An 11,080-nucleotide genomic window follows, 5' to 3' on the forward strand; every position below is an offset into this window, starting at 1 on the left:
TATTTCTTTAGGCGTGAACATTTTGGTGTTATCAATGTGTGTCAAGTCAAATATGTTGTATTGTTTTCCACATTTCTGGATAAAGACTTCACATGCTGCATAGAGATTAGTGCAAAACAGGAGCTACGCACTCACATGCACACATGCATAAATAAATAATCAACACAGAATACTGATTGAGCGTGTGAAACACAAAGTTATAGTAGAATGCATCTTAATAACTGTTTGCCTGCTACAGGCTGTATATCTGTAAGTGCTAGAGTTTAAGTAGTTAAGGTCAGTGTTTGTGTGTGTGTGTGTGTGTGTGTGTGTGTGTGTGTGTGTGTGTGTGTGTGTGTGTGTGTGTGTGTGTGTGTGTGTGTGTGTGTGTGTGTGTGTGTGCGCGTGTGTGTGCGCGTGTGTGTGTTTGTTTGTGTCGGTGAGTGTATAAGACCTGCTGCAGTGCCAGCAGAGGTCGACTTGGACAATAATCCTTCATACCGTCTGTTGCTATAAGTTTCTTTCTCTCTTCCCATCTCTCTCTCTCTCTCTCTCTCTCTCTCTCTCTCTCTCTCTCTCTCTCTCTCTCTCTCTCTCTCTCTCTCTCTCTCTCTCTCTCTCTCTCTCTCGCTCTCCCTCTCTCGCTCTCTCTCTCTCTCTCTTTCTCTCTCTCTCTCTCTATCTCTCTTCTCACTCTGGCTAGCTCTTTCTCTTATCTCTTTCTCTCTCTCTCTCTCTCACACACAAACTCTCTCTATCACTGCCCCCCCTTCTTCTTCACACACGCACTGCCCGGCAAAGAGAACAGAGAGATCATTTGATGTGAAAGAGGTTTTTACTTTCTCACATACTACAATGGGAATATCCCAAGTACAAAGAAATTAAATTCTGTAGCTAACTTAAGGTGACATGCTTAGCACATTTAGAGGAAAAATGAAATCATTATTTTATTTTTGTGTTACTAAAAAGTCAAATAGTATATATTTCCTAAATAACTATGTTGTCCCAATAATTTAATAAAAAAACACTGTGTAAATACAATAGTGTTACAGCTATTGGCAGATCTATATTCAATGTGAGAACTAACGTAGGAAGGAAACATATAACTCATGCTGCAAAAAACAATGATCCAAAATCAAAAATATTATGCATGTGCTGAAGCAATGTATTGTGCCAGCAAAAATTATTCACACAAAATAGATAGTGGGAATCAATTCACACTGGGGGTGTCATCAGCATTATGCCTACTGGCAGAATTCTGGATGTTCCATGCAAGAGGCTTTACAGAACCCAGAATCAGTGGAGGGGATTTTGCTGAGGCTGTGCATAACCTTAAGGAGAATGACAACTGAGACTCCATTACCAACTGGATATGGAAATTGGACCATGCTGGTTAACGGTTTAGTCATAATTGTGTCATGTGTGACGTCGACAATTTTGAGTTAGAGCCGAAACAGGGGAGAAAGATGACTCAGTAAAACGATATGAATTAAAAAGAGAAAATCTAATTGGGATAATATACACCTCTCTCGGGCAAGCACATGCCCACACACATACATGAACACACCCACACATACAAAAATGCACACAAACACACACACGCACGCACACACGCACACACACGCACGCACACACACACACACACACACACACACACACACACACACACACACACACACACACACACACACACAGAAATTCACACACAGAATCCTCCCTATAATAACCCCTTTGTGTGTCATTCCCAGTACCCACTTCCCCACCACCTCCCCACCTCCCCACCTCTCTCCATCCCCTCCCTCCATCCCCTCCACCCACTAGTAAAAACTGGGTTAGAATGAATTAACATGAATGTGCTGCGCGGGGCGATGAATCATGTGAGCGGCTGACACCCGGGATTGGAAGGCAGCGGCCGTTCTCCCGGCCACCCATTTGATAATGGTTCCCGCTCATTTACATACGCCATCGATGTGGTCCTAAGAGTCGCCGGCCATCCATCAGACCCGGCTTATGCTCTATGGTCGATACCCTCCGTGGCACCTTGAGCGGGACGCAGTGGCGGGTCGTCGGCCTGGGGGGGGGGGGGGGGGGGGGGGCCTTCATCAACGTTTTGACAACTGTAAGTGCAGGGATGGGCTGCATCTTATACCGGACCTGTCCTTGAGCAGCAGCGGGGCGAGGAGCAGGCGCCGCCGGTGGGCCCCGTGGCAACTCTCTGGGGCCCCGTGAAATAGCTTTTATATCGTCTCTGGTCGAAGCATAGCTCTCGTGCTCTCTTTCTCTGTCTCCCTTTCTCTCTTTCTTACTCTTTCTCTCTCTCTCTCTCTCTCTCTCTCTCTCTCTCTCTCTCTCTCTCTCTCTCCCTCTCCCTCTCTCTCATGCGCTATCTTGTTCTCCCTCTCTCTCTCTCCCTCACTCGCCCTCTCTCTCTCCCTCTCTCCCTCACTCTCCCCCACCCTCTCTCTCTCCCTCTCCCTCCCTCTCTCTCTGGATGTGCGTTTCCACCTTTCCCAACTCCAGGTCCAAAAGAAGTCCGAAAATAGCAGATTATTGCAATTAAATTGAATAAAATAGATGGTCCTACCCAAGAATAAATTATAGTTTGCCTGTGTGCATGTGTGTATGAGCATGTGTGTGTCTATCTATATGTGCATGTGTGTGTGTCCATCAGTGTCTGTGTGTGTACATGCCTGTGCATGTGTGTGTGTGTGTGTGTGTGTGTGTGCATGCCTTAGCTATGAATAAATCGCAACAATTAAATGTATCAACCCTTACTTGTGGCAACGTGTAAATCATGTGTTTTTTACACACCCTGCCAAATCATGATGTATGGAGTAGAGGAAACACCAACGGGCATGTATTTCAGGGTTGAGGCATGGAGGAAAGCCTTTTGGAAGCTGAACACGTAATATTTTAATATAGTAAAAACCACAAATAATAGATACTCTGAGGTGTCCATTAACTGTATCAATGAGAAAAAAAACAATATAAACACCAGCTTGTTGCTGATGCAGCTAACAAGTGCTTCCTCATGCGTGGTAGACTCATCATCACCAGTTTCCTCAAAAACGGTGAAATGATAATCGGCCTACAAATTGCTTTGTGTAGGCGATGATGACAAAATGTTCAAAGGGAAATCATTAACGTGCTGTTTCATTTAATTAATTATTTCCAACATAAACGCATCGTCTTGCATCCAAGGGCAACACGTGTCTCACGGTATTTCTGGCCTGACTCTTTGCGTTTCTTTGTGGGCACGCGAGCCACTTGACGTGATTCATAGTGAGCTGCGGCTTTTTCGAGAAAGACGGTGCCGCCCTGTTTTCGGTCGATGCGTCCCCTTTAATGTGAAAGTAGAAGTCTCGAGGCGGCGGCGGCGACGGCGGAGGAGACAGCGCTCTGGAAAGGGGCGAGGCGCGCGCACTGGGATCTTAAATGCGCTGCGATGTCCAAACCTGCAGCCTACGCACCTGAACGACCGGGGGGCCGGACGACGATGATGGCGACTTTTTTCATGAGAGACATGACAAAATAAGGCAAGAGCCTGCAAAGAGTGTGTCACTGGCTGTGGTGAAGGTGCGACGTCCGTCAGTGTGTACAGACGGTAGCTGTGTACACACAGGGGGGAGCGAGACGGGGGGATGAAAGGACTTCCTCTGAATGTTAAAATAACCCTCGGGAGAAGAAGACCCCTTCGGATAAACATATGCATCTCCGCGCCAAGAGGAAAAGGGTGAATTTCTGGTGTTGCATGTGCTCGGTCTGAAAAAAAAAAAAATAGCATGATGTCTCTCTAGGCATGCAGATAGATAGATGCTTGGCTTTGCTTTGACTAACGCATAACATGTTTGTGTCGGGGAGAAGTGCAGCAGGCTGTAATGGCAGGAGGCGAGTCTGGACACCTGCCGCCACCTCTGAGCGCTCACTCAGCCGCTCGCGTTCTCTGGCAAACACACCGCAACATTATCGGGAGAAAAAAGACATAACTTAATGCATGAACCTGACTGTTTTTGTCTCCAATACGTGTAACGATAGATGGCTGAGTTTATAAGATCACACAAGGTGGAAGCTGTGTGATGCTGTGTGTTCCATGGATCGAGTTTTTTTTTGGGGAGGGGGGGAGAAGGCGCAAATTGCAGCCCGCACGACGGTTGTTTCCCGGTATGGATGTTAGGGACTTAAGGATGATTGAAAACAATCGAAAACATATCCCTGCTGCTGAGAAAGTGGCATTACAAAGCAGAGATCATTCCTCCGCTCCGGGTAGTACAGATGTGCTAGAGATCAAACAGGTGATTCGCCTCGCATTAAACCCAGGCTGCTGCTGCTCCAACAGGAATAGCCTCTCAGAGCGACTTCCAGGATCCACCCTCCTCATCTGTACACCCCACAGCAGAGGATTGTCTTGGCGTAAAGCCGTGATATGGTGGTGAGGAGGGGGCGGTCATGGTTTCTATAAGAGCCAGCATTTTTTCCCCTTTTTTAATCGCTGTAAGAAATCGAGCGTTTCGGATTTCCATCAGGGTAAACAACCAAAACTAACCTTCCCAACAGAGCTGCTCGTTAAAGCCAATGGGTAGTAGTTGGGAGACGGTATCCTCACTGCTTGTCCCCTCTCCCTCTCATCCTTCGCCTGGGTGGATGCACAGCCGGGGGCTTCGGGTGATGTAGCGGGGTGGACCCGACTTGTCTCCATTGGGCCCCAATACGCATCAGCGCTGAGCGGAGGGAGTCCCTCTTCTAGACTGTAAACAAGCCTTCCACGTCGTCGGCAGCCGAGCGCCACAATAAATAGGTGGGAGTTTACGAATGTTTCAATATTTGACATTTAAATATGAAAATTATACTTGATAAATTCTGTGAATGCCCACATTTATTCCACACAGAACGTTTACAGTTGACAGGTTGCTTAATCTAATTTGCCTATTGAATAAATAATTTCAAGCTATAAATATAAGGCTGTTCAGAATATACGTTTGATTGGCCACGTTGTCCTTACGATCATGCGATTTGCATATAAGTTTCAGCAGAAAGTGGTGAATGCCAATTGAAAAACAATAATGTATGAAGGGTCTTTTTTCGACAGCTCTGATGATGCTATATTTTCCTTTTCCATTTGCTTTTATTAGCTTGTAGCCTACAAAGATACAGTTATTTGTACATACATGATGAATCAACATGCGTTCAGTTGGTCAAGGTTTGGCTTAAGTGTGTGAGGGCAGACTGGGCATATCGGATATAAACAGGGAAAAAGAATGAAGGTCATTGAGAACGTATGAAGCACTCAGCGCATAATCCGATTTGGTTGTTCTAATTGCACCTTTTGAGAGCTGATACTGTATTGCTTGGAAGCATATTGATCCTTAGTGTGGTCATATGAGAGAGAGCTCAGAACCTAATACAGAGACGGAATGGAGCCAGTGGTCTCCAAGGAGGCCTTCCCCTCCACTCTCTGTACAGCTATCCCACCTCGTTGCTTTCTGGACTTGATGTAAGCCCCATAGTGCATGCCTCCACACGATCACAATTATGTGTTTATCTCGCTACATACATTAGGCTAAGTACATTTATTTAAACAAATGAGTTAGCACACAGATGTACAAAAATGTATGAGACGTCCAACAATAACTATATATAAACAAAAATCATACTTTACCTCAAATATGACCAACAATAAGTTAAAACGTATGCAATGTTTTATTTTTGGTTAAAATTAAATACTGTAAGCTCTGTTAAAGTGAGTTGATCCTTCTTTTTTTCTCTTATCTATTTGAATATGTACTGGTACTGTTATACATTAACGGTCAGCATCTGTCTCATTCCCAGCTCATCAAACGATTTTGTGAGCAGGCCCGCGGTGAAGGACCCGTTGCACCGTAAGCCCTCGGAGGCCCCACAAGGGCCCCACCCTGTCTGAACACTGCAGGTTCCGTCCGCCTCCAGAATGACGGTTGCCACGGGTGACCCCGTCGACGAGGCAGCGGCGCACCCGGGTCTGCCCCTCGAACACTACGACCCGGACCCGGACCACGAGTGCTGTGAGCGGGTGGTCATCAACGTTTCGGGCTTGCGCTTCGAGACCCAGTTGAAGACCATCTCCCAGTTCCCCGAGACCCTGCTGGGCGATCCAAAGAAGAGGATGAGGTACTTCGACCCGCTGAGGAACGAGTACTTTTTCGACCGCAACCGACCGAGTTTCGACGCCATCCTCTACTACTATCAATCGGGAGGCCGGCTGCGTCGACCCGTCAACGTGACTCTCGACATCTTCTCCGAGGAGATTCGGTTCTACGAGCTGGGCGAGGAGGCGATCGAGATTTTCAGGGAGGATGAGGGCTTTATCAAAGAAGAAGAGCGGCCCCTTCCGGAAAACGAGTTCCAAAGACAAGTGTGGCTGCTCTTTGAATACCCAGAGAGCTCGGGTCCCGCTCGCATCATCGCCATCATCTCCGTCATGGTGATCCTCATCTCCATCGTGAGCTTCTGTCTAGAGACCCTGCCCGTTTTTCGCAACGACGACGAGGAGATGCACAAAGTCTATCCGCCTCACTACAACCAGACCTACGTCTACACCTCGACATACTTCACCGACCCCTTCTTCATCCTGGAGACCCTCTGCATCATCTGGTTCTCCTTTGAGTTCCTGGTGAGGTTTTTCGCGTGTCCGAGCAAAGCCGGGTTCTTTGGCAACATCATGAACATTATTGACATCGTCGCCATCATTCCCTACTTCATCACCCTGGGAACAGAGCTGGCCGAGCGACCAGAGGACGGCCAGGCGGGCCAGCAGGCCATGTCCCTGGCCATCCTGCGCGTCATCCGTCTCGTCCGGGTGTTCCGTATCTTCAAGCTCTCCCGTCACTCCAAAGGGCTGCAGATCCTGGGACAGACGCTGAAGGCCAGCATGCGGGAGCTGGGCCTACTCATCTTCTTCCTCTTCATCGGAGTCATCCTCTTCTCCAGCGCCGTCTACTTCGCCGAGGCGGACGAGCCGGACTCCCAGTTCAGCAGCATCCCCGAGGCCTTCTGGTGGGCTGTGGTCTCCATGACCACGGTGGGCTACGGGGACATGGTCCCCACCACCATCGGTGGGAAGATCGTGGGGTCCCTGTGCGCCATCGCCGGCGTGCTGACCATCGCCCTGCCCGTGCCCGTCATCGTCTCCAACTTCAACTACTTCTACCACCGCGAGACGGAGGGCGAGGAGCAGGCGCAGTACCTGAACGCCCCCAGCGTGCCTAAGGTGGAGTCGGCGGAGGACCTGAAGAAGAATGGTCGGAGCGGCAGTGGATCCACCATGAGCAAATCGGACTACATGGAGATCCAGGAGGCGGTGAATCACACCACTGAGGAGTTCCGCCCCGAGACCATGAAGACAGGCAACTGCACCCTAGCCAACACTAACTATGTTAACATCACCAAAATGCGTACGGATGTATAACCTGAGCTGAACGGCCTTTGGTTCGATGAGGAGGTATGTCTGACGGCGAGGGAGGAGGTCTTCTTCCTGCTGATCTACATGTGGGGCCCCAGACAGGGTGTCCAGAACAGATCGGTCCAGGGGACTACGTGGGCCAGGGTCCCAATAGGACATGTAACATCTATCACGGGATAACTGGCTGCCATCCCATTCCCCTTTTTTCAAACTTTCAGTGTCTGCATGGATTATCTTTGTGACTATTCAGTAATCAACTCTTCTTACAGTGGTAGCCTAAAAGTAGCCTAACCAGTAATAATCAATAGTATAGAAGCATTAAGTGTCCAGCGGTTGGCATTATCCTGCTCAAACTGCCGTTTCTAGAATTTGCACAAACATATGTTTTCCGCCTTACAAAAAATGTAGTACAACGGTAAACAGGAGCACTATCTCTTGCTCTTATTTCCAGGAACCTGACTCCTAACTAGATTGCACAGCATCTCAAAGGTGTTGAACGCATCGGTACGCTTTTTCCCCACTATATCAGCCAATTCTGATCCCTGCCTTCTCAGAGGCGTGGTTCATGGATGACCACGCTACAATCCCAATCCACAGTAACACGATACCTTTTAACTGCCAACTCTAACTTCAAGGGGATGTAAGCACACACGCCAGATAAGCCTCTGCCTCGCCCAGTGCCTGTCTGTAGTGTTTGCAGGTGGATTAGGGGGCGGAAAAGAGCATCTCCTTCCACGCAGAGAGAATGTTCCATTTATTTATTGATATGAGTAAATTTGATGTGCTACTTTTTTATTGATTACTGTCCTTCAGGAATGGTATGGATGTGTGGATGTTTCCCTTTGAGGTTGAGTGCCTGTTGGTTAAGGCAGGCAGACGGTTGGGAGAGACACTGCCCACCACATCGGTAGTGTTGTGAGTGCCTACTAGGTCTACCCCTCTCTTACACTTCCAGTAAGTGTCTCTCCCCACCCCCCTTTTCTCTTTAGAAGAACACTGTTATTAACAACTGCCCAGCAACAACTGTCTGTTTTCCTACTTCATAGCATTCCATTTTTGTAGTGATAGATACAAGAGTATGTTTTTGATAAATCATTTATGTTCCTTTTTATTTTGAGCAGTTAGCATCACATGGTTGAACTTTTATGGCTGTGAACCTTGGTAGTATAGAATGTAGGCTACTACAGATCATTTAATATGTAGATCAACGATGCATTAATCATTTCTAAGAGGCATTCCATTAGCAAAGACCTTGGACAATTACATAGAAGTTTCCGAAGCTAAAGAGAATCAATTTACGAAACATAACAAGTTTGACAAATTAGCTAGACCAGCCATGACAGATTTGCAGTATCCATATATATATATGTAGAGAGATATATAGATATCTCTCTATGTATATATATCAGCAGAGAGGGATTGGCAAGGTGCAGCTCTATTACTTTTAGTTTTCTTTATCTTCAACAAAAATATTTCTTGTGTCATCCCAAACCGTGTCAGTATTGATCTCAGAGGGGGGTTGATCCTATTAGAGAGAAATCTTTTGAAGTTGCAACAAGCCAACAATTGTTGACGAAATCGAGACTAGACTAGAATTTATCGTGATGAGACCAGACTGCATTTATTTATTGATTTATTTGTATTAAGTTCACCAAAGAAACCTGCCACATGACTGATCTTTGATTGTAAAAGAGGACACATTTTTCCAAAGTTTACTACTTCCAATCCATCATACTAAATTGTTTAATTCCTACGGTACAATTTGACAACGATGAAATGCTAGGGAAAGTTTGCCAGGACCTGCTATAAGCCTATTTCATAAGCTTTTTATCCAAATAGCATGCATGCCCTATGAATTAGTCTTTGTAGCATTCAAAGTGTGAATGATGTAAAAATAACACATCTATTAGAGCAAAAGTACATATATCTCTATTTTTTCAATACGACAAACGCGACCGCTAAGTGCAATATATAAAAGACAAACGTTGACTGGTTGGATGTTGTATGCCGATTGACAAATGCACCGATTTATTGTTAAAAACATCTAAGTGATGAGTGACATTTAACCAGCTCCACTGTAAAGTAAATAATAAGGTGAAAGTCCAGAAGGTTTTCAAGATTAGTATTATTTTTTTGTGGAAGGATCATTAACGTTTTGCGTGGAGCCGTACCCCACACGGTCGCCCAACGAAATCAACCCCCTTACCCGTGGGTCGAGAAAAGGTCAGGCATGAGCTGGAACTGACGCAACCATTGCCTCAGAATGGAGCTTCTCCTCAGAACCGCTTCCTGCAGTTAACCTGGACTATGGCTGAATCAATCCCGGAAGAAACACTTTTGTGTAGAACAATACGACCGCTGGACAACTTCTGGGACTATTTTCAAGATTAGTATTATTTTTATATTTTTTCTCTGCATCATCTGGAAAAAAAAGATCAAGCGAGCTTTTGCCCTTCTGCTCCACGGGAGGTTTCTGTCCTCCCTGAGCTCGCCTTAGGACACCTGCGTTACCGTTTGACAGGTGTCGGCAGAGATGCAAAGCTGTGTGTAAATTCTTCACAAGTCCAAATTAGCCTCAGCTAGAAAGCCGTCTATGCTATCAGATTCATAACAACAGATGTTGGTCCCCTATGAACAGGAGATGAGGGGTATACAAGCCACGGGGTTGGTGTTCAGCAGAGTGGATTTTAATGCTCCTGGGGTGTGTCTTGAGTGGATCTCTATCGGAGCTGCATGCCCTGCGACCACTGGAGATGCGGTGTGTCCATGTAGTGCATCTTCGTGTGTTCAGAGGAAAGGCTGGGGTGGGGGGGGTGGGCAGAGGATGTGTGCTCTGTGCTTGGAGGGTGAGGTCTATACAGAGAGCTAGTCAGTGTTCCCCTATTTCACCCAAACACAGCTCTTTGTAATCAACCATCTGGATATATGCATAGAATATCTGAGGAGGTGGGGATTCCTCCCCAGCTTTCTATATGTGTGCGTGTGTGTGTTTGTTTCTCTTTGTGTGCATAGTTGTGTGTGTGTGTGTGTGTGTGTGTGTGTGTGTCTGTGTGCGTGTGCGTGTGCGTGTGCGCGCGCGTGTGTGTGTGTGTGTGTATGTGTGTGTGTGTGTGTGTGTGCGTGTGTGTGTGTGTGTGTGTGTGTGTGTGTGTGTGTGTGTGTGTGTGTGTGTGTCGGCATCTGCAGTCGCTTTTCCAGTGTATAGGAGAGGCAGGGGCATAGTGAATCTTCTATGGTGTGTGTGTTGGCTTCACTCTGCTGGAACTCAAGGCCGTGTTAAATCAGCCGTAGACTTACCCGCTCTGACATTGCCAGTTTACACAGCATATTGCTGTGTCAGGAGATCCAGGAGATTTAGGAAATCGATTAAAAAGAAGAGATGGAGCAAAAAAGAGATACAACTAAACTTTATATTCTCATAGTTGCAGCAATTTGTACTTTTATTTCAATTTCCTTTACTGTGTATGCATCATATATCCCGACAGTGCTTTTGAACTAACAAGGAATATGTAACTCGGTATGCTAATGCCTGAACAATAGATTTAGGAAATCGATTCAAAGAAAGGTTGGCGCCGAAAATAGATCAAACTAAACTTATTAACATCCTCATAGACGCAGTAATTAGTATTATGATTTGTATTTTCTTTACTGTGTGTGTATAATATG

General features: G+C 46.4%; 1 protein-coding gene across 3 annotated transcripts; it reads left to right on the forward strand.

The window, feature by feature from the left end:
• Positions 1-3,273: 3,273 nt before the first annotated feature.
• On the forward strand, positions 3,274-10,227 carry kcna2b (potassium voltage-gated channel, shaker-related subfamily, member 2b). Of its 3 annotated transcripts, XM_030361618.1 has the most exons (3): positions 3,274-3,712; positions 4,629-4,774; positions 5,806-10,227. In XM_030361618.1, exon 3 carries the CDS (start codon positions 5,924-5,926, stop codon positions 7,418-7,420), a length of 1,497 nt encoding a protein of 498 aa, XP_030217478.1. In that variant the 5' UTR covers positions 3,274-3,712; positions 4,629-4,774; positions 5,806-5,923; the 3' UTR covers positions 7,421-10,227. The 3 variants fall into 3 exon arrangements, with proteins under 3 accessions (XP_030217478.1, XP_030217491.1, XP_030217484.1); XM_030361631.1 differs by lacking the exon at positions 4,629-4,774; XM_030361624.1 differs by lacking the exon at positions 3,274-3,712 and having other exon boundaries at positions 3,732-4,774.
• The last annotated feature ends 853 nt before the right edge of the window (positions 10,228-11,080 follow it).

The sequence above is a fragment of the Gadus morhua genome, chromosome 1 (genome assembly GCF_902167405.1).
Source record: "Gadus morhua chromosome 1, gadMor3.0, whole genome shotgun sequence".
Lineage (NCBI taxonomy): Eukaryota > Metazoa > Chordata > Actinopteri > Gadiformes > Gadidae > Gadus > Gadus morhua.